Consider the following 25170-nt stretch of genomic DNA (forward strand, 5'->3'; position numbering starts at 1 on the left):
AAGCCAATCTTCTCTTTTTGGGATTGTTTTCCCAACTGAGGACACATACCCAATGTGTGTGCACCTCTACAGTGGTAACATTCTTTCATATCAAATCCAGCCTTTTTCTGTGCTGTATTTTCAGATTCATTTTCTTTGCTTGCAGCGACCACTGTGGTGGCAAAGCTGGTACCTTTTATTCCAGGCCGAAATTGCGATTTTGGTCTTTTCACATCCTTATTAGTTGACAAAGTAATGTCCTGTATGTTTCCAAATACTGGGTCAGTTAGAATTTTGACTTGATGTTCTAAAAAATGAACGATATCAATAAAGGAAACTCTGTGTCGGTGTCTTTCTTGTAGTTCACAAACCACCGTTCTCCATTTATCCCGGAGTCTGTAGGGCAATTTCTTTATGATTATCATCATGTTAGCAGGCATGTCCAAATCGTGCATGTACTGCACTTCCTCCATGACGTTACTACAGCCTCTAAGAAAAAGACTGAATTCTTGTAAAGCATTCACATCTTCAGCTTTAATTTGAGGCCATGAGAGCACTTTATTAATATAAGCAAATGCAACCTTCTGTTCATTGCCAAAATGTTCATGCAACAAAGTTTTGGCCCTAATGTATCCTCTTTGTGGATCAATATGCTGACAACTCTGTATCAACTCCCTTGGAAAACCGACAGTATACTGTTCAAGATAGTACAGGCAATCACTGTCGTTATCTATCTTACTTTCAACGTTATTTTTGAAAGCTCTCATGAATGCATGGTACTGTAAGGGATCACCATCGAACACGTTAAGATCTTTCTTGGGCAAGGATGATAAACATTGCTGTTTTAACAATAGTGTTGTTATTTCATTTTGCTTTCTCATTATTCCGAATATGTGGTTTTGCTCTCCATCGTTGGATTCATCATGAGAATTTAAGACATTTCCTTGTGATATCTGATCCACTGTTTGGTATCTAGACAGGTGTTGGCTCACAGGATGAGGCTGTGAAAATACTGGTTGTTGTACCATTGTCTCTTTAGGCCTTGCACCTGATTCCAAACACTCATGCATTGATCTTTTTTCTCTTAGAAACTTTGGAGGAACAAATGATTTAGCACTGGCATTAAGACTTTGTGTTTTCTTTTGTTCATTCTCTAACTTGGAATGTTTCCTTCCTGAACGATCAGATTTACTGCTTGACACACTCTGAGATTTCAAAACATTCAGTTTGGCCATTTGAATAGCAATTTCTCCATGCAAATTAAGTTGTTCTTTCTTTTTCCGTAACTGTTCTTCTTGATCCTCCAGCTCATGCTTATCCTTCAAGAATTGTTGTTGTGCCCTTAATGCTGCCAACTCAGCCTCTGCTTTAAGACGTACAGAAGAAGTAGATGATGCCACAGATCTTTTTTCTGTTGTTGAGCTTTGAACTTTTGATAATATACTCCCCACGTTTGATACACTGTCAGTTGGTTGGATGTCATCTTGTAAAAACGATGCATGATCTAGCACTTGAGGATTGGGAAACTCTTCCTGTATTGCCCCAGCACACGACTGAACAGACATAGCGTTCTCCAATGATCCATCTGGTTCACTCAACCAATGTTGAACAGCTTCTTTGAATGTGTTGCTGTATTTCATAATACTCTGAAACCATTCATTTTGTTTTTCCTGTTCATCTTTAGGAAGTAAAGGAATCACCATGTCGTGCATTTTGCTGGCATTTTCACAAAGCTGAACAAGAGTTTTAAACTGAATTTGCATTTGGGAGGCATTTTCCTTTCTCTTCATAAGATTTTTCATCTCTGGTATCTGGCTCTTAATTTTGTTTACATTTGATTTCCGTTTCATTTGCAAACTTTCAATTTTGTTCGCCAAGGCCTTTGCAGTAAGTTTAGTTTCTCTTTTACCGCAATCATTTTCAAAGCCAGTGACGCCATCAACACTCACTTCACTCATGCTTGAGTTCTCAAAAGAAACCAATGTTCGTATAACTCAAATCCTCCAACATCACAGCGTCAGCAGCACGTAAACAAACGCCGTCAACATCGCGACACTATTTTTCAACACAAACGGATCGCCAACAACAAGCTTTAAACACCAGAGCTCTGTGCAAAAATAGACTAGCCAAACAACAAACAATCACACAGCCGCGTGACCATCCCCAATGGATAGACAACGACGAACACAATTCAATCTGCGCGCAATCCAATACTGCACAGCGGATTAGAACAAAGCCCAACAGGCTTACCTATTCGGTGATTGTTTGCATGCTTCTCTTCGGAGCTTTGCTGGTCCAGACTCGCTGGTGATTCAACTTCTGCGATGGCTGAAAATTCCTTTCCTTTTAAATGAACAGAATCATATCCTCCGTCTGCGATGTGCACTTAATCCGTTCTTGCGCGTCCGCTGAGAATGTTCTATGTTGACAAATTGTAGCGGCTTGAATCCAATGATGTTACCGCTGAGAGACTGAGACAGGGACTGTTTGCAACTGACTGACACAGAAACACATATCGATGAGGCAAATGATTTTTTACTAGCAATTCTTTATTGCTGGCTGATGTATATTGATTGTACAAGGTTTGCTGCTCAAAGTTTGCTGGTCAAAGTTTACTGCTCAAAGTTTGCTGGTCAACATAGAATACATTGCCCCTGCTCACCCCCTCTCACCTGACATAATCAGTGAACAGGTGACTAATATTCACATTCACATGTAATCACGTGACCCGCCACCAGGATCAGGTGACAATAAAAACAAAACAAAAAACCATTAACTCTTTCATGTCCACAACAATCATGTTTCAATCATGTTGTTGTTTGAGACTATTGTCACTAGCGTTAAAGGAACGCATCTTATGTAGACATGAGAAACATGTCAAATCAAGCTTCCTTAAAGTCAGATCTTTTGTGACGTTCACTCGAGTGAAACGAATTGTCAAAAAGAATAAATGTTGGGCGGTGACTTGGTTTAATCCGTCCATTGTTGATTGGATGGAGGCAGTTCTGTTGTTCACTGTAAGATCAATAACATGTAGCCTATAGTGGCACCCAGTTACTTCTAATTCTTCTGTACCACTTTTTGAAGTCTAACTACAACCAGCATTTGAAACACGAGCAAACAGAGGTCTTCCTTTTAAATGTTTACTTCCAAAACATAAAATTCTAATTTTTTTTGTACGCACGGTGTTGCTTCCAACGTCTCTAACTTCAAACTAAACATCGCTTACACTATGATGTAGTGCTATCTGACTAGAAGTTCAAAATACTGATATGTTATCAGATCTGAACATTACCAAATCATGCATTTTAAACCAATACATTTCTTATGAATTTTCATGAATTTACTGTTTTTTACACTTAATTATTATTTCAGATGAACTAGTCCCTATGTGGCTCTTACATTACACATTTAGAAATCAGCCATTTCATGCCAACTTTAAGACAAATTTCTTTGACTTCATTTTGAATATCTATTTTTGCACATAAATAAACCACCAAACCATCAAAATGTTTAACTAGCAAGACATCGCTTTCAGCTTGAAGTATAGATACTTGGTCTTGGATATGAAGAGTGTTGTGATGCAAAGTTTTTATTTAAATTTGATACAGAAAGATCATTTTAGTTGGAGGGAACTCATTAGCTAGAGCAGATCTCCGTAGCTGGGTTGACGGTGTTTGGTGCTGGCGTTCTAGTGTTGGGACAGCTTCATGAGGATGTGTATACGTAACTCTGAGAATGGCCAGCAGCTGAGCCTAAGGTCAACGCACATCAGCGTCAGACAAAGGGGTGGGATTCCAGACCCGGCTAATAGCCAATATTGTAGCCCATCTCGGTGATGGGGGTTAGTATGAGTAAGATGAGGCAGTGCCAAGCCATTAAATCATAAAATATGGCAAGGCTGAGAATAGGGACAACTAAATATTGAACAGTATACAAAGGTGGAATGTGATCAAATGGAAAAAAGGATGAGTGTTTTTGCATTACATAACAAAGGATCAATCCAAGTGTCATTTATCTTAAAGATGGCACAGGCACATTTTTTTAAGTAAAAGGTTTTTTTTTTTTTTTTTTTTTTTTTTTTAGCAGAATAGATTGATATTTGTATCTATATAATATGTGAATGTGTATATAGATATTTGTGGTTGTCAAACAACAGTGAAGTCACCAGAAAAATGTTTCAATATGATGAAATTAGTTCTTGGAAAAGCAATCATTTATTTGCCACTTGGTTTGATATTTCATGCAATCATGCAATGACATTCATAAGACACAATTCATAATTTTCCAGATAATTGTTTGCGACCACTGTATATCCAACCTAGATTTTCTGAACTATAGTGAATCTGTAAATGTAATATTATATATTATATTTAATGTATATTTTTAGATTAATTGGTAATAAAATGAAACATTTATATTTAAAAAATGTATACCTTAATATTCATGTTTATTATAGTATTTGAATGGTCAAATAGTGGAATTTTTCATGAATTTTTCATGACTATATCCTAACTGGTTATAAAACTTTCACTTACTACTTCAAAAAATTAGTTGTGAAATTTTGCAAACCTTAATGCCCAGCAGTGCAAGTTTGCAAATTATCCAAATTATCCCCCAGTTAGTGTTTCACAATATATACAGATACTAGAAACTGCTGTTAAAAACATTTTAACATTTAACGATTTAAATTGTTGATGTCGCCTTCAGCCGTGTCTGTCATTAAGGAAAGCTGATTTTTAATTGCATGTGTTGCTGTTGGCTTTAATTTCACTGATGCGTCTTGAGGCATTTTCTGCTGCAATCAGTTTGGTGAGACATTAGACAGCCTTTTACTGAGTGAATCATTACACTTAAGAGACATATGTTTTGTATTGCCCTTATCCATCTGGGGCTTGATGGGGTTTTAGTGCTGTTTCTGTTGATTCTGTTGATTTCTCAAGCATGGAGCATTTATTCCATTTTCAGTAGCACATCATCATCATTAGCGTCCTCATTATTGTAAGCATTATCATAGGCAGTGCGTTCTTTGTCCAGATGTGCCAGTTGGGCGCTCTTCAATAATCAGGGTTTATATCAAGAGATATGTATGTATGCATGTATATATGTATGTATATGTGTATGTGTGTGTGTGTGCGGATATATATGTATGTTGCATAGATGCTTGAGCTCCTCAGGCTTAGGTGACTGGTCAGGAGAAATATAGATTAGAAAAATATAGATTTTTATCAAGACAGAATGACATCTGGGACATTTAGACCAACCGTGACAAGCTTATTGTTTGTGATTGCTGCCAACTCTCATGTTTTTGCGCTAAATTCACAGTATGTGAATTGCTCTTTGGTATGGATGCATATTGGTACCATGTAAGTTATAGACTATGTAGTAGTTTTTATTATTTTAATAGTCAGTATTAGATATGTATTCGACAGATATTGTAAATTTTATTAATGGGTGTTCATTTTTGCATATTTTTATATTTAGGTTAGATTTTACAGATCTCAAAATAAATATCTATTTAAAAAATGTTTTTAAAAAATGTAATGTTTACACAATATTAAAATTGTTGTCTTTTTTTATATTTTAGTATATGCAGCTATGACATAGAAATAAGTATAAAATAAAGCTTATCAGTGTCCACCAGCATTTCACTAATAGTGGATCCTCACTGGGCTGGTTCTTTACAGCTAATATCACACTGCTCAGTGTTTTATCATTTCTGCTCAACACTTCCTGTGTGCTTCTGTCTTTGACCCTCAGACCATCAGAAGCTCGAACGAGAAGCTCGAATCTGTCGTCTGCTGAAACACTCCAATATCGGTGAGCTTTTTACCCGCTCCAATTACAATAAAAAAATGTACATTAAATAGGTGGATGTTGTGTGATTCATTTCCCTACAGCCACATGAACCTCATTTCCTTTCTCTTTTTCTGTTTTAGTTCGTCTGCATGACAGTATATCAGAGGAGGGCTTCCACTACCTACTGTTTGATTTGTAAGTGTCAGTATACTTCCTGTCAGAATATTCCTCCGTTTCCCGTCATCAAACGAGCTTCGACGTGAGGAACAGCGCATCTTAATATGAGTCATCCCTCATATGCTATGTGCCTCTGAAGCCTTTTATTCTGTTTTTCTGCACTGTTAAAAGGATAATTCACGCAAAAATAAAAAAATGCTGTCATCATCTGCTCTTGCTCACGACACTATATGAATGCAAAAAGAGTACTTCTACCTTCAAGTCACGTTGGATCGTATTTATGTGATGAGCACAAATGCACCCCACAAATTGTTATTGATCATAGTAAGTTGTTAAAATTGGCTAACACATTAATTTTATGACCAGAATTGCTGTACAATGTACATCATGTTGTAATTATGATTTTTCTAAATCAGTTTCTGCTGTTCTGATGAAAGTGGATAGTAACCAGTGGCTTTGCTGTGTAACTTCAGTATTATTTATAGTAAACTGTTATAGTATTTACTAATATTTTGAACTAGCTTTTATATTTTATATGTTCACTTTTAATTTTCAGCTTTTAATTTTCTGATTTGATTTCATTTTAGCTTTTCACCTTGAACTTAAAGGGTTAGTTCACCCAAAAATGAAAATTAAGTCATTAATTACTCACCCCCATGCTGTACCAACCCCGTAAGACCTTCGTTCGTCTTCGGAACACAAATGAAGATATTTTTGATTAAATTTGAGAGCTGTATAACTACCACATTGGCTCCTGAGGGACTGCCTCTTGACGGCCCAGAAAGTCAATGAAGAAAATGTTTAAATATCCCAAGTGACTACCGTGGCTCAACTATATGTTTATCAAGCGACGCGAATACTTTTTGTGCGAAAAAACAAAAAAATAACGAGTTTATTCGACTATTTCTTTTCTTCCTTGTAGGCCAGAACTAGACTTCCTTATAGATTTCCACGACGCATGCGCGAGATTTGCGATCTGCTTACGCCAGCTTACACTACTTTAGATCGCAATTCTCGCGCATGCGTCGTGGAAATCTATAAGGAAGTCTAGTTCTGGCCTACAAGGAAGAAAAGAAATAGTCGAATAAACTCGTTATTTTTGTTTGTTTTTTCGCACAAAAATTATTCGCGTCGCTTGATAAACATATAGTTGAGCCACGGTAGTCACTTGGGATATTTAAACATTTTCTTCATTGACTTTTTGGGCCGTCAAGAGGCAGTCCCTTAGGAGCCAATGTGGTAGTTATACAGCTCTCAAATTTAATCAAAAATATCTTCATTTGTGTTCCGAAGACGAACGAAGGTCTTACGGGGTTGGTACAGCATGGGGGTGAGTAATTAATGACTTAATTTTCATTTTTGGGTGAACTAACCCTTTAAGCCGCGATTCCACCGAAATTAGCCGGAACAATTTGTCCCAGGAATGTTTTTTCCCCCAGACCTGTTGCTGTCTGCATTTCCATCGCGGTCTAAAGTACCACGAATAGGCAAATTAGTCCAGGACTGTAAGCGACTTTCCAGTTCCCGCTTAATAAAGCCTGAACCTCATCGTCGTGTAGTCGTATTTTTTAAACTCTATTCTTGATTCGAATAGCAAACAACTCTTACTTCACGCAGAGCAACAGACTTTAAAAAATGGTGTTTGAAATAAAATGCTGCATGAAACCAACCAATCAGCATGTTCAGCGCCCAAGTCCAACCCCCAAAAGGTCCTGAACTTTAAAAAATAGTATTGCCTTGAAAATTTCATACCCGCAACATCATTAAGACCCTGGTCACTGCGGTCGAAACGCAGGGGCGAGACAACCAATATTCAACCCGAAAATAGTGGTATAACCATTGCAATAACTCCGAAGTTATTCAGTTAAAGTAAAAAAAAAAACTGCATAGTGGTGCTTTAATCGAAGTCTTTCAGCTGTTAAAACACTGATTGAGCGATTAGGAGACATGATTCATTTCGGTAAATTGTGTTTTATATTTCAACATAACTTTGCATGTTTTTTCACACTGTCATTGTATTAAAGTCGGAAAAAAAGACTTGCACTCCGCTCTGAGGCTGGACGTTTGAACTGAGGCGCTACAATGATCTGTCACATTTAAGAGAATCAAATGCCATTTTTTGTTTGAATTTTGTGATAAAATGGAGAGAATTTGAAAGCTGAGACTTTGTTTCTTATCAAAGTATCAAAGCACAAAGCTCTTTTGATTACTGTATAGGAGATGCGCTACAAAAATGTTAGGTGTAGGGGATAAACCATGGACCTGGCAACCTAAGCTTGAACTGTCTATAGGTGATTTACAGGGTCAAATAGATTCTATTTTGACATATATTTTTTTCAAGTAATTGTCCTCTTAACTTTGACACGAATTACAGTGAGTTGCAAACTTGCACTGTTTTGACAGATATGTAATAATCGGCCCTGATCTTCAGCTGTTGATATACAATCGGTTAGATGACGATAGTGAAAATGGTAAAATCAACAAAAACATTCGTGCATCCTTAATTCGTATAAATTATAAAGTTTTAATTCTTTGTATTAAACGTGCAGGGATATCAGATGAGCTAAAATCAAAAATCATGCCATCTTTCCTGGGACTTTTTTCATTGGATTCTCGTCTCCATGGAAACTGAGCTTGAGGAAGAGACTTGCACTAGAACAGGAATTCTGTTTGAATTAGCAAATACCTTGGGTGAACTTGTTTCCTGTGTTTTAGGGTGACTGGAGGTGAACTCTTTGAGGACATTGTAGCCAGAGAGTACTACAGTGAAGCAGATGCCAGGTATGAATGCTTTTCTTAATGTTTTCCTCTCTTCTTCCCTTTCTTCTCTCTCATTGGCCCTAGCTTGTTGCACCCGGCACCACCACATACGCGTTCACTGTTAGTTTGTTTTGCATTTGGAGATGCTATATGAAATGCCATCTTCCACAGTGCAACACACAGATCTTGCTCTTTTTCCAGCACACACTCTAGGATGAAATGTGGCCTTTAGCCTGAAAAGATGGCAAGACAGAACTACACACTAACATTGTTTGAGGAAATTAACTGTACGATGTTGTTGTGTGTAGTTCAGGTGCTTTATGTGAACTATATAAAGTGCCTTTGTTCAACACACTAGATTCGAACAATTCTAGAGTGTTGTTGTTGTGTGTTTTGTCTAGATATGTCTTTTTCCACTGATCTATCTCTGTCCTTTCATCATGCATTATGTCTCTCTTTCTCATACACACACACACACACACACACACACCTGCTCAAACAAACACAGACACAGCCTTTTTGCTGGCAATTCTTTGGCTATCCTCTACAGATCCCTTTCCACAGTGTGTGAGTGTGTGGTTATGTGCTATTTGCCAGGGTTTGGTGTATGTAGTTAAAGGTGTTAGTCCTGAGCATTATCACCTCTGTAGTGCAGCCCATATAGTATGCAATTCATGCTGACTTCCTTGTGTACATCCTGTGGGTGTATGTAACACGTTCATTTGGGCAGTCTCTCTTATGTTTGTTTGTTTTTTTCACCCAGTGCTTGTGCCATGGTATTGTTAGCATGGTGGATGTGGCATAGCAGTTAAAGCCTAGACTGGTAACTGGTAAAAGTGGTAAAAGTTTAAACCCTGAAAGAGATGATGCATAAACTGCCACTATTTTGCCCTTGACACTAAACCTCGGTTTCTTTTAGATGTGTGACATTTGGGTGTGTAAATATAGTATAAATATATTTTTTTAATTCATCTAAATACAAGACCTGATTTAAGTCTGCTTTTATTTGATAAAAAAAATACAGTAAAACCTCTAATATTGTGAAAAGTTATTACAATTTAAATTAACTTCTGTAATATTAGTGATTTTATATATATTTATATATATATATATATATATATTCCTGTGATGGCAAAGCTGCGTCAATACTCCAGTCTTCAGTGTCACATGATCCTTCAAAAATCATTTGAAACATTTCAAATAAAGAAAGAAACATTTCTCATAACATTTCAAAGAAACATTTCTTATTACTATCAGTGTTGAAAATAGATGTGCTGCTTAATATTTTGTGAATAATGTGATACATTCATTTTTTTTGATGAATAGAAAGTTAAAACAACAACAGCATTTATTTAAAATAGTTTTTGTAATGTGAAAGCCTTTACAGTCATTTTTGATCAATTTAATGTGACCTTGCTGAATAAAAGTATTAAAAGTATGAACCCAAAATTTTGAACAGTAGTGTATATAATAACAATATAAAAAATAAAAAAAGATTTGAGGTTTGATACAAATAAAATGCACAAAATGAATACTTAAATTTCTGTGTAAGCAAAAGCGAATATTTGTTTTTTTTTTATTTTTTTGCTAATTAAATACAGCATTTAATGGTCAACTGGTCTTTGCAGAACGAGTACTAGTTGATTACTTGTGCACATCCCTAATACAGGTGTCTGATTATATTATACTATGATCCGGGTTGATTTCAAGGGTTGCAGCAGGTTCAGTCTTGAGTGTTTAAAATATATAAACCACAGTTGCTGAGCCTCCCTGTCTTGATCTGTCACCACTATTAAAGTTGAGCAATGTGTATTTGTGCCCATGACCCGGCTGTTAGCTACCATATTACACTTTAGATGAGCTAAAGGGCAGTTTACTCTTTTAAAGTGTACTTGTATGATGTGTTTACACTGTAATTACTGCAATTACATGTACTATATTGCACAGGGGCTCGGTTTCTATAATGCCCAGAGAGGCCTCTTGAGATGAAATTATAGGGCGATAACTGTCTGTTTGAATCAAGTGCTAGCTTCCATTCCCTAGATATCCTTGTCAAACAAAGTGCAGGTTATCAAGCACAATTTTGAGGATGATATTGCTTTATGCAACAACATCATCAATAATAATAATAATTATAAACAAAAATAATTATTAGGCTATTATTTTATTATTATATAAAATAAACAGCATTGTTTTTATATGAAATAATTATTCCATTTATTTATAAATATTAATTATTTTATTTATGCAAATATTATTTAGTATGGAAAATTATAATACAAATATTTTTTTTTTACAAAAATGAATATTAGAAATTTCAGTTGGAAGTTATTTATCATTACCACTATAATCATTAGAAAGTTGTGAAGTTGACAGCGAAATGAAACGTTTGTTGGAGTGGAGGATGCAGGGAAACATCTCAGCTTCTTCTCTAGTGCTCGTCTCCTGCTGACCTGCTTCCAGACACCTGCTGTCTGTCCCTCCTCTTGCTCTCTTTCCATCTCTGTTCTTCTCTCTTTCACTCTAAACGCCCCTCTTCTTGTGAAGCCCTGCAGTCGTTCGCTGCCCTGCCTCCTCAGAGAGAGGGAGAAACTAGGGCTCCAATTATCACACGTAATTAGGGCCTCAATTTTCTCCCCTCCTCCCATTCTCCACCTGTCTCTCTTTCTCTTTCTCTTTCTGTCTGCCTTCTGTCTTTTATTCAGATATTCTAGCTCTTTCATTCTGTGTGATGGTGTCACTGACACTTTCTCCACTGTGTTGTGGCTCTTGTTGTTGGATGTGTGACAGAAAGTGAGTGTGACGCAAATGTAAATGGAAACGGGCCCAAGCTTTAGTGATTTAAATCAGCGAAAGGACTTTACTAAACATCTCTTATTCATAGTATTTGTCAAGCTTGTCTATTCAAATATTTGTAGTTTTGCATACATATATACAGTATATGTGTATAGTATACACACACACTCTTTACAATTTAGATTTAAGAATTATATCCTTGCAAAACTGAATACAGAGATTAAGTTTTGTAACATGATGTTCTTTATTTAAAGCTACACTGTGTAACTCTTTTAGTTTATTCTTAGCTAAAAAAATGTAGTTCTTTCAAAAATATATTTGCTCATTAATGTATATTTATTTCGTTCAAGTAATAAAGTATTCTCGTGAGTGTATAATATGCCATTGAAAATACATATGGGTAAGGGGTTCTAATGTTCGCCATGTTGCCCCTCCATCTTTAAAGTACATTAGCCAAAGAGGGACATACCCGTTTATTCAAGTTTTGCCTTTCGCGTTTACGTTTGATTTAACACTCATGGACGAGGTTGAACTGGAAGCCATGTTAATCTTGGACTACATTGGCCACCGTAGGAGTTAAAACAAAATCGGAATTGAGAGGAACAGAAACTAATATTCACTAGATGGTCATATACCTTTTCACCGCTAGATGGGGTAAAAATCACACAGTGTAGCTTTAAATCATATGTTTTTGTCATAACTAGGGTTTTAAAGGAGCGGAAAATGGCCGGTAAATTTTTTGGAAACTTTCCAGAATTTTGTTGGGGAATTTTGGAAATATTCCAAGTTGTAAACTTTCTGAGAATTATGGGAATCTAAGGGAATTAATTTGAAATTTGGGGTAATTTATAAAAACTGTCTCATATATACACACACACACTCAACATATTTCTGTAGCATTGTGCTGATTAGCTCTGCCCACTATAAAATCTCAATAGTCTCAATAAAACTCATTGTGCCTAGTACATTGTTGGTTGAATTTTCCCTATTTTATTTTTATTTATTTATTTATTTATTTATTTATTTATTTATTTATTTTTTACAATTTTTACAGTACTACAGTTACTCCCCTGAGCAGGTGGACAAAAACCACATACATGAATGATTAAATACATTACAGTTTGTATTTCTATCCCACTGGAACAATTATGTTGGCTCAGGTACATATATACATATATATGTCTTGTCGAATCTCTTGCATATAGTTGCCCTGTTGTTGGTCTGATGGCTTCTATTCTTCTCATTTATATGTCGCTTCAGCTAAATTATTAAATGTAAATATTTCTTGAGCACCAAATCATTAGGATGACTTCTGAAGGATCATGACACTGAAGACTAAAGAAATGGTTTCGCCATCACAGAAGTAAATACTATTTTGAAACATTAAAATAGAAAAAAATAGTTTTTAATTGATTAAATATTTACTGTATTTTTGATCACATAAATGCAGCCATGGTGAGCATAAGAGACTTCTTTAAAAATGACAAAATCTTACTGATGTGTGTATGGTGTTTGTGTGTGTAATTGCTCTTCTTCAAAGACACTATATTGTTGTAAATCCCACACCAGCATTTATTCTCACACACATTCTCACACACACTCTCACTGCACCTGTTTCTTCTCACATCCCTTCTCCTACTCTCTCTCTTTCTCTCTCTGATTGTGTTCTTGTTGTTGACAGTTGTGTCTCATGTCTAAATGGTTTTGTCTCTTCACTTCCATCATTCACTTCCCTTTCTTCCCTCTCCTGTTTACATCACTCTTCCCATCTCTTGTATATCGATCATTGAACCCATCACCTTGCTTTCTCTATCATCCCTGCTCCTTTTGTTTCAATGCACTGCCATCACTTCATCAATCGTTTGATTTCACTCTATCCATCCTCACATTTCCCCTCCCTCTCCCCACTCTCCTTTTTCTTTTCTTCCGTTTTGTCTTCACAGTCACTGTATCCATCAGATTCTAGACAGTGTCCATCATATTCACCAACATGACATAGTGCACAGGGACCTGAAGGTCAGTATGTAGCTCACACACTGCCTGTATATGGCCCGTTTGTTTGTCCCTGCTTGCTCCTGTCTGTGTGTCTGTAGTTGTAGGCTGTCTTGTCCGTTTGTCTGTGTGTATGGCATCATGGGCTTCCCCTAATCCACTGACTGCCTTCCCAAACCTCCCGAATCCCTACTTCTTGCGCTTGGTCTTTAGCTTGATGCTGTTGTTCAGATGATCAGAAGGTGTTTTTTTGCTTATGAGATTTTTACTTGTTTTTATTTCTTTGTTAAAGGGATAGTTCACCCACACATACAAATTCTGTCATACTTTACTCACCCTTATGTTGGTCCAAACCTGTATGCATTTCTTTACATGTCCGCAGAAGAAAGTAAGTCAAACAGATTTGGAAGGACATAAGGGTGAGTAAATGATAACAGAACTATCCCTTAAATGATATTTTCATTCTGATACTGTGTATTTAAAGATTCATAGTGGTTCTTTGTATAAACATCCTTAAATCACTGTGTTATAATATTCGTTATGTACCATGTTTTCTGTGTCAGAAACGCCAGGCCAACATTTGATTGAGGTCGTAGAGCCCTATGAAATCAGTTTTATTTTTTTTATTTTTTTATAAATTTCATCTTATTTTTCCGGTGTCAATAGCTGGGTTTCATATGACGTCACGCCATGGCGTGAAATGCAAATGGAGGGCAGGAAGTGATTTGCTGTATTTAGAAAGCACTATAACAAACTCAAAATGCCTATGTTTTGCATAGTTTATGGTTACTTAAATCGATCAAACCACGTGGAGTTTTTAATCGTGTACCAAAAGTTGTTGTTCATAAGGGGGGAAAATGCAAGAAATTGTCTGAAAAACTCTGTAAAAACAGCTTGCAAACATACGTCTGCGTTCAGGGGGAGCCGAATGAGAAAATGCCTGTTTGTGCAGTGATCACTTCGTCAAAGGTGAGTTTATTCAATTTAAGTGGCTTTGTTTGTGTAACGTACCAGTTTCCGAACTTTCCTGCCTCGATGGCAGGAAAATCTCAATTCAGTTGAAAAATCACTCCTCTTCATAAAATAAGGATCACATCCAACATTTGATTTTTGTTTATATCTTTCTCTTGTAGTACAGTACGGACTTTCCTCCATCTCGTCCATTGCGCTCTTCACTCCCTGCCCTCCATCTGAATTTCGCGCGTCATCATAATCACGTGACTGAAATCCAGCTATTAACGATTTAATAATTTTATTACATTTTTAACAATTTATTTAAAAAAAGGTTGTAATTAAGTAAATGCATTGCAAACTTTATCAATTTAATTAATCGTTTAAAATGTAATGAACAATTCCTTCCATATTTTTGGGCAAATGAAGCGCTGCACAACAGAGGTTTAGTGTTTTAAATTAAAACATGCAATATTGTGTGATATTCCTTAAACCTGTGTACTAGAACTAGACGAAACTGCACCGGTCCGCTTATTCACACAGACACGTACGGCATTTTTGCACTTTAATATTCACAGACACTAGTAATATTGCAATTTGATTAAGTGCACAGCCCTACTTCTGATTTATTCATAATTTCTTTCCAAATTCCATAAAATTCCATGTGATGCATTAAATTAAATTTTTATGACTGGATTTTGTGATTCCATCCTCGTTTTCCACATTGCACTAGTCTGCATGCGCTCAGCACAAGACATTATAGCAGCTGATCTTGTTTTATTGCCACACTAGTATCCCAGAGTTCAGTTGCATTAGTCTTATTAGTACTTGAAAGATAAACTGTGTCATCATGAACTACCAGTCATTGATGAAACAATGCTAGGTTTTAATGAAATTTTGCAAATATAATTTTTTTAGATTTGTTATTTTGCGTCTTAGTGTAGATTCTTGCAAAAAAAGTTAGCAGTTTAAATTGCTTCTTATGCAGCGTAGGAGAAGAGACTCAAATACTTTAATGCTGATGTTAGTACAGGAAATAAAGCTAATATTAGAATAGGGATGGGACGGTATGAAAATTTCATATCACGATTATAGTGTCCAAAATAATCGTGATTATCAATATTATCACGGTTTTGTTAAAAATTTATGAAAGTGCTCAAAAAGAACTGAAAACATTTCAACAAGTTTTATAATTGAAAATCAACAAACAACAAATAAAACAAGCCTCTCTATGCAGTTTTTAAGCAAGATTCTATAGACCCTTTTACAGTTGGTAAACATGGTGACGTTTTTTTGTGGGCGGAGCTTAGGTGGAGGCAGAAAGATCCGTCTGGCCGCTTCACTAACGCTAGTTAGCAAGGATTGTTAGCTTGTTTTTTAACAATGACTGGAGAAAATCCGATATTATCTTAATGTGTAAGCTCACTCACTGTCTAGGACTGTGATTGTTATTTCCAAAAGTTATTTTTAATAGTTTTTTGTAAAACCCAAAATGACCACACCTCAGATTTGGTCCTCATAAAAGGCTGAAAAATCTCATGAGCACGGTCACTGCCTTCCACCATTCCTTCTCGAATAGTAATTTAAAAAAATATTGCGTGCTGCGCGCCTGCGTCAGACTGGCCGACAGGATTCAGTTAGTTATTAAAATCACGATAATCAAACACGGTTTTAATGATAATAAAATTTTAAACGATAATACTAACCGTCAGTACATTTTATCACGGTTTATCGTGAAACCGGTTATCGTCCCATCCCTATATTAGAAAGGGCAGCACAGTGAGTTTAGTACATTTTTAGACGTTTTAATGTCCACAGCAGTTCTTTCGAGTGGAGATTTTTTGCTGAAACACAGTGACACTTCCTGTCTCACCCTAACACACACACACACACACAAATCTTCTCTTGCAGACCAGCTATGATCAGCAGCTGACACAGGGGGAGGTGTGAAGAAACACACACACACATGAACACACTATGATGAAGGCACACATATATGGATATTTAACATGTCCATATATGCGCTCATACGTTTATAGGCAGATTCACTCGCTTTTTTCAGCGACATTCTGTCTTACACTTGCCATGACCATATGTCATGCTCTGTGGTCTTTTAATGGGAGACATTTAGAAAGCAAATGCAGCACTTTAATTTACAGCCCTGAACTTTACTGCCATGCCAGAAAACTCATGCAGTGCACACTGCACATGGATAATAATAATCACAGCTATAACGTTATTTATGCAGCACTGACCCTATCAAGAATCTCAAAGTGCTGTATTAAAGATTAAATGTGGTCATTAAGAATAGATTGCTTTAAATAGTTTTATGTAATTGTAATAATTTACACTGTTTTGGCTTTGTAGGGCAGAACAGAATGACAAAATCATCTTCGAGTATGTGTCGGTTTTTTGCAGATTTTTTTTTTTTTTAATTTTAATGTATTACAGTCTTTAAATTTGATGGTAAATTTGCTAATCATTTTAGATAAAAGGGTCTTAATACTAATTGGAATGACTAAATTGACTTTGTCAGAAGCAAATCTTGAATCTAAATGAAAAGTCTTATAGCTTTTATGCCTTTTAATGGCACAATCTCTGAAGCCAGACCGCAAATATATTGCATCCTTATATTGCGATTAGATTTCTTAAGAAAAAAGAAAAAATCTTTATGTACATTTGCTTCTCATGCGAACGTTGACATTAATGAGCTGAAAGGCATTTTAATAGGTGTTTTCAGAAAAATAAATAAATAATAATTCTATTGAAATACTTGTATTGATGCCGTAATACACAATCTTTCAAAAGTTTGAGGTCAGATTCTTAAATGTTTTTGAAAGGAGTCTTTTATGCTCATAGGCTGCATTTAGTTGTTAAAAAACACAGAAAAGAGGAATTCTGTGAAATATTATTGCAATCTAAAATAAGCTTTTAACCGTAATATAGTTTTAAATGTAATTTATTCCTTTGATGACAAATCTGCATTTTCAGGAGCCATGACTTGTCAGGGTTATTTGATGTATATAAAAAAAAATAATAATACAAATATTTTGTAACATTATAAATGACTTTACTGTCACTTTTGAACAATTTAATGTGTCCTTGTTGAAAAAAAAAAAAAGTATTTTAATTTATGTAGAAAAAAAACAACAACTAACTGACCCTAATCTTTTAAATGCCAGTGTAGAGTAAATTTGTAGCTTTAGTCATTCACAGTTGCGCCATATCACATGACCTTCAAACACACACTGCTTTCTGTAACTTTAGCTTGCAAACGCTCTTAATGTCCACCTTCCATGTGTGTGATTCCAGAACAGCTAGAACACTCCCATCTTTGGGATTTTTCTTCCAGAATTGAAAGATTGGACTCAGGGCATGTGCTGTATATTGGAATAGCTTTGACCTAGAGAGACATTTACAATATTAATTGATTTACGTAATTGATTTAGCCTTTTCCTCTACGAGCCAACCTCAGTGACCCTTAGTGTATTATCACTTGGATGTCGGATCTGGGTTTGGGCTGTTAACTTAAATCCCAAAACCATCATTCGGTCTCGCCCAGGCGTAGGCTGCACCTGTGCATAGCAACATGTAGGGGTCCGTGTGTGTGTGTGCGTGCACGTGTTGCTGATATCCTACACTTCTTAACACTCACACATTACACTCTCATGTCACTATATTTGATCAAAGACTGCATAGATATTCTGCTGTGCTACTCTGTATGATTCACCTTATAAAGGTTTGATTTCTAAGAGCCTCTTTTACTTCCCTATTGGGAGAAGGAGAAGAGTAGAGCTGCAAGCAGCAATTAGCAGAATCCAGTGGGTATAGAAATCTGCCGCAATGTTGTAGATTAAATGGACTTGTAATTGAAATAATTTAATGTTTAATATCTCAACGTTTTTGTGTGGTTGACTTTTATCTAATATATTGCGATTCTATATTTAATATGTGTACATACATGACTATGCTGGGTTATGTAAACGTGAAAAAATAGCAAAATTTGGCACACAGGTTTTGGGCTATTACCTAAATTTTGCTTTGCATTTTTGAAGGCTTTTTTAATGTGTTCACTTGTCGGGCACATTAAACAGTTTTTTTTTCTTAAACTACAGTTTAAAAGTTTGGGGTTGGTAATATTTTCTTATAGTCTCTTATACTCACCGAGGCTGCAATTATTGGATCAAAAATACAGTAAAATACAGCAATATTTTGAAATAGTATTACAATTTAAAATAACGGTTACATTTTTTAATAGTTTATTCCTGTGAAATGGCAAAGCTAAATTTTCAGACCCCCAGTTTTCAGTAGCACATGTTCCTTCTAATATGTTGATTTACTATTGATATTAAATATAATTGTTAATACACAAGTCTTAACTTTATTTTTGATCATTTTATGCATCCTTGCTGAATAAAAGTATTAATTTCTTTAAAAGAAGTCTCCAAACTTTTGAATGATAGTGTATGATAATGCAGTTTTGTTATATTTTTGACTTTTTTTTTTAAATGAGCTGATCTCAAATCCATTTTGAGATCAGTTCTTGAGAATATATTTTTTTTCTAAAAATTAAAACTGTTCAAGGTACATAGTAGGCTGGCTGGAAAAGCAATAGGAAACTTTTGTGAACTTGTATTTTGCAGTGATTTAATAGAACAGGTCCTAATTATGTTGACAAAAGAAATATTCTTGAACTCTCAATAGGCACAAAGCGGTGCTTCCATGTCTTAATTGTAGATATATCGCAATTGTATATTATAAAATATATATTTTCAATTAATATATAGTCAATTATTATATGCTTATATTTAGCTACATGGAGGCAAGGCTTGAGTCTAGAGAGGTGCCCTGCCCCCTACCATTTAGATTTTTACCTGCCCCAAATCCCCCTCGCCCCTGGCCTGTGCACGGGACTGTAGTGCTGCTCAGACTAACCTCCGCCCCCTGCTGTTTGCATGCAGTCACTGCATCCAGCAGATCCTGGAGGCGGTGCTTCACTGCCATCAAATGGGCGTGGTGCACCGAGACCTGAAGGTAAGTGCCGATTGTGATGTTTGATGAATGTGCATGTGCCCATAAAGGTTGGTACGTTATGTAGAAATCTGTGCCTATCGCTGTGTCGATTTGAAGATGACTGACGTTATTGCTAATATCAGCTTTTGGTCTTTCTGTGAAATTGAGTAAAAAGACTTAGAAATGCAATAGAAATCAGTCTGATCTCACACAGTGATAGTGCGCTATGTGTGTTCGTGTTGCTGGTGATAAATTCACTTTCATGAATGTTCAGGTAAGACTGCGCTGATTGGCCTGACTTAAAGAGCGACACTGATTTTTATTTATCTATCAAGCACTAATACGTCTGTAGTAGGGGTGTAACGGTACGCAAAAATCACGGTTCGGTACATACCTCGGTTTTAAAGTCACGGTTACGTTTTTGATACAGCAGAAAGAAATGCCAGTAAAATTTTTGTTAAAAGAAAAAATATCTTTAAATAAGTTTGAGTTTTCCTACATCTTGAAACTTTCAGGTTTATAAATGGGAGTCATCATTGAAGGATGAACAAATAATGTTTTGGTCATCACATTAAAAATAACATTTAAATATGTATTAATTTATATAAAATTTGAGTTTTGAAGTGCTGGAAAAAGATGTGTGAAATACTTGAAAGCATTTCACTATTTCAGCCAAACTGGTTACAGTTAGTGTTACTATATTAAATCCATGGTGAATGTTGCTGGTCTGTGCATGTAAAGTATTACTAGTTCGTTCACGGCACAATGTTTGTCCTGGTTTCCACGTCAGCGCTTTTTGATCTAATGGAGAGCTACGGTTAAACGTACAGTATGCAATTTTTGGCCACCAGGGGTCACTCGTTTAAAATAATAACAAAAGACGTACTTTGATGACGTCGGGAAAGAGCGTGGGCTCACGGGAGTTGATGTCGCTGTCAATGACAACCAGCTCAGCTCATGACATGACATCAACGTTTCACAAAATATACGGATATACGGCATCTCTCTGTAGATTTGGCTTGTCAAGAAGCTTTAAATGCAACCCCAATGTTTACCTGTGTCATGCTTCTCCTGTCCCAAACCCTTCTCGGGTCATATTTTTCAGGTACGTTTGAGCTTTAGCTAATGAGCTGGCTGTAGCAGCAGAACGTGCAGGCAAAGCGTAATCGTGGTCCATAACTATAATACAGACGAATATAAATATTAATATTACGCTACTTCAGTGAATGACCTATTTTAGAACATTTTTCATATATAGAGCGCACCGGATTATAAAGCACATAAGATACTGCAGTCAAACGTTTGACTGGGTTTGCGTTATTCATCCACTATGTGCTAAAGGCTAAAGGGAATGTAGTAAGTGCGCGGCGCCGGAGGTGAGGCGTTTATTTGGTAAGCATGAGCGCGCTGAAGCGGGCACGTACATTCGCAGCCTGACTCATATGAGTATTCAATGTGCGCGGCTCGCTAACAGCTACAGTTGGCTGTTTTGAATGAGACGACACGGTTACTGTGAACGGGGAGCGCTTTATGTGCGAGCAGCACCGGGGACATTGTGTCTGTTAAGAGTGAGCGCTCGTGAGCGGGCACGTGATTTACTCACATAAAAATACGTACTACTTTTTTTTCTTCGTCATTTTCTTTGCTTTATTGGCGGTAGTCCAGTGTTCCCCTTTGTGTTTGGCGGGTTTCGCCGGGTTCCGCAAGGAAGTTAGGGAAAATAGAGGAGTCAAAGGTTATATGACGCCATAGACGGGCGACGAAACGGAAATAAAGAAACGGCCCGTGTCTTCGAATTAAACTATAAATTTCTCCGTATTTGAAATTTGGTGGAAACTGTCGGGATTATGTAAGTACACATCTAACAGAAATATATAACATAGATACAATTATTTGTGCTATTTTTAATGCAGAAAAAATACATATTGTGGCTTTAATAACAGAGAAATGTGAATGCTTCTCACTTGATCGCGCCACGATGTTATTATTTCATTGGCGAATTCAAATGTTTTCTTTACCGGATCTCTTAGCGCTGTGTAGTAACATTGTCGCTTGATCGAGATCGGCTCGCGCGGCTCGTTTCTGGTCCGAATTGATAAACGATCCGTGAAGCACACAATGAGTAGTGCAGTTTCGTTCCGCTTTCTTTACGCTTGCCATTTGATGTTGCGCAACATTGTGTTGGCTGTGCAAGCGCGAATTTTGTCGGCAGGAAAAATGGTCCAAGGAATGGTTCGGTTTGTATGTGTACCGAACCGGAAGCCTCGAACCAAAATGGTTCAATACGAATACATGTACCGTTACACCCCTAGTCTGTAGTACTACTAATAATAGACCAAATATAATAAACCACGACAACGTACATCTAACCTTCTAGATTACTCTTATTGCCCAGAGAGTTAATGTGGGTCCCAGACCGGTCGTCATGTCCAGTTTTGAGTTCACTGACATTTAACTGCTCCCTTGTGACCCTTGACCTTCTCTAAAACACAGTGTGCTTCACGAGACGTTGTTCTTAGAAATAATTCCACTAGTGTCACACTATCTAGCATGCTTTGCAGTTGGCTTACTGTTAAAATATGGCCTAGGATGCTTATCTTAGCTGCCAAAAAGCTCCCATGCCTTCTGTAAACACATATTCAACGCTTTGGGGTTTGTCGGTGGAGAGGATGATGCTTAGAAACGGTTTCGGGATGCATGCTGCATGTGTTTCTGTCGTTTATAATCTCATAAATAGTTCTTGCACTGGTTTGCTTGTCTCGTATGCACGTATAAGTGGTTTGATTGTGACTTGTGACTACTGTATATTTGTAATGTGATTTTATAAATACCCATTTATCTGCAGGTTTTGTTCAAAGTGCACAAATCGTAAATTTGAAAAAAAAAAAAAAAAACGCAGTCATACAAAGACTAAAACGGTGCACTTTGTGCTTTGACCGATGTATATCAATAAGTTCAAGTTTTAATTTCGTAATCATCAGGAAACATCGCTAGCTATGTTTCCATCACCCTGTTGTTATGCGCATATGGAAGTATCGCATCAGAAACATGCGATGGAAACGGCTAATGTAAAAATAAATTAATTTGGTGGTTTTTGACTTGTGCAAAAAAAGAGTTAATGCGATTGCGAAAAATGGGAGTTGCAAAGTAAACGCATTTGCTGAATAACTTCTGATGTAGCGAACATTAAACCTACGTGACAAATTGCCACAAATTGTTTCCACTGATGGTGTCAATGATGTTGCATAACGTTTCAAATTTGGTCTCCGAGTAAAATGCCTCCCAAAAATCCTGCTAAAATTGTCTTTCCCATATGTATGGGGCTCGACGTTGTTATAATGCTCTTGCTGCTAGTTCCTTCATCAAAAATTCTACATTTCTTCTTCTGTGCGTAGCATTCGGCGATTGCACGCTGCACTGCTAGAAGGCCTAAATGTTTAACTCTGCCTAATAACTATTGCAGTCCTGTCTCCATTTTCTATGGAGGCCTTGTTTTATTTACTGTTGGTTACAAGGTAGTCACTATGTCATCCGCTCGAACAACTTGATGGAAAAGCACCCGAAATGAGTTTGCACGTTAAAAAAGAAATTCAACCTCACGCTATGTCAAGAATCACTGCCTCAGAAACTTTCGTCCGTCATAAGAAAATTTGGATCAGGTTCGATTTTCTGCGTTTTTCTCATCCATAAGCGAGCATTTTGAGAGAGGTTTTGACAATTCAGAGCCGCCTAATGACGAAAGATACAATTTTCAGTGCATCACTAGATTTTACCTGTGTAGGTTTAGGTTCATGCTTCAGTTTCAGTATAGCAGTATCCAGAAAAAGTAAAAAAGGTACAAGCTAAAAATGGTGTTGCTACGATCAGCTCCATACTCTACTCTTGACAGTACCAGCACTCTGGTTTAACGCTATCTGTGTCTACCCACACTGGAGTGCCCTTTTGAATGGAAGCCCGGGGCACGCGCTCCTCCACAGCGGGACTTTTGAGTGGACATGACAGGAATGCCACTGCAGAAAAGAGCAGCGATCTTGCACACAGCACAGGACACGTATATCCACACCTATGCTTTTTTTTTAGATTTTACTGTGCTAAACAAGAATACGTAACCAACTCAAGCCAATTTAACCAGTGCACCCAGCAGTGTGTGTGTGTGCATATATATACTGTATGTAGTTTTTTTTTTCTTAGCTGTGCCCATGCTGATGAGATTTTTGCTAGGAAGTCAAGTCATGGATTTCTCTGCAGAGGTTATACACTCGTGAAAGCGTTGGAGAGTGATTTTTGGCAGATCTTCTTTGCTAGATTTGTTCTCAGGGTGCTGTTCATCAAAATTCCTCCCACTACTGAGATTTAAGGCTGGGATTAGCTCCTGGTGTTCCAGCCCTCAGCAGTGTGCATGTTTAACCTCTTTTTGGGGAGGGAGTAGTCTCTATTAGCCATTCTGTACGAGTTCTTCTGAGGATGGAGACAAAATCTAGGAAATTTTAATGAAGGGATGGTGATAATGATGTGATAATGAGCGTTATGGAACAAGGATATCAATGTAAAAAAATAGATATCCACTGGCTCTTAATGAAACATTTAGAAGCCACATTTTCTTAATAGCTTTAACGTCCATAGATGTGTATAGTCAAGTCACCTTTATTTATATAACGCTTTACACAATACAGATTGTTTCAAAGCAGCTTTAAGGTTATTACAGGAAAATTATGAATTTCGGCTGTTGTTCACATAGATATCTATATAAAGGCTTGATATCTCGTCCACGCTGCTGGCCAATGGAGGTCGACGTTTGCACCTGGCGGCCATCTTGTCACAGGCAGCTCGCTCACTCGTAGCTCTGTGTTAATGGTGATGACGATAGAAACTCTGCATCTACATCTAGCCTTTATATAGATATCTATGGTTGTTCAGCTGAAGTCAGTTCCGTATTAACTCATTTATGTTGTAAAGATCATCAATTATTTAATTAGTTAATTTAATCTATAAAGCAGTTCTGCAAAAAATGAAGTCATCGTCCAGCTCAGTTCAGTTCTCATACAGCAGTGGCAGTACAGTCAGATCAATAATATTGTTGAATATTAAGTATACGCAGATGGGCTGCTGTACGTAAGACTAAGTCATTCTGTGAACACTTGAGACCAATTTGACTGTGTCTGCTAATAGCTAGATCTATATAGACTTCAGCAGATGATTTTCATAGGATTTTGTTTACCATTAATGTTAGATCATTCTGCATATGCTATTGGCTTGAATCAGTCTTTCATATATCTCTACTTAAAAGAAGGGGGTCTCACTAACCTTTTTTTTTTTATATTTGAAAGAAGTCTATTCACCAAAGCTGCATGTATCGGATATAAAATATAGTTAAAACGCTAACATTGTGAAATATTACTGCAATTTAATAACCCCCTTTATATACATATATAATATATATATATATATATATATATTAAAATGTAATTTATTCCTGTCATGGCAACGCTAAATTTTCAGAAGTTAGTACAGCGGTTATTTGGAATAAAAATCTTTTGTAACATTATAAATGTATTTTTCTGTAAATGTATTGTTATTATTTTAAAATCATCTTATTGACCCCAAACTTTTAAATGTTAGTGTATAATTTTATTTTTACAGTTTTAAACCGTTTAGTTGCAGTCTTTATTGTGAATCAAAGAGTGAAGGAAGTGGATGCTAGAT

At 36.6% G+C, this 25170-nt stretch overlaps 1 protein-coding gene across 22 annotated transcripts in view; it reads left to right on the top strand.

Moving 5' to 3' along the window:
* The window catches only part of camk2b1 (calcium/calmodulin dependent protein kinase II beta 1), a 72607-nt gene that overhangs the window by 11991 nt on the left and 35446 nt on the right, over window positions 1-25170 (top strand). For 16 of the 22 annotated variants that reach the window (XM_089130492.1, XM_039658180.2, XM_039658187.2 and 13 more), the window contains exons 3-6: window positions 5740-5799; window positions 5919-5973; window positions 8671-8736; window positions 19416-19488. In XM_089130492.1, the coding sequence (XP_088986618.1) occupies window positions 5740-5799; window positions 5919-5973; window positions 8671-8736; window positions 19416-19488 (254 nt within the window). Of the gene's footprint in view, window positions 1-5739; window positions 5800-5918; window positions 5974-8670; window positions 8737-13454; window positions 13528-19415; window positions 19489-25170 lie in introns of all 22 variants that reach the window. The other 6 variants (XM_039658181.2, XM_089130489.1, XM_039658202.2 and 3 more) reach the window with 1 other exon arrangement.

The sequence above is a fragment of the Pimephales promelas genome, chromosome 4 (assembly GCF_988280905.1).
Source record: "Pimephales promelas chromosome 4, fPimPro1.hap1.1, whole genome shotgun sequence".
NCBI classification, from domain to species: Eukaryota; Metazoa; Chordata; class Actinopteri; order Cypriniformes; family Leuciscidae; genus Pimephales; species Pimephales promelas.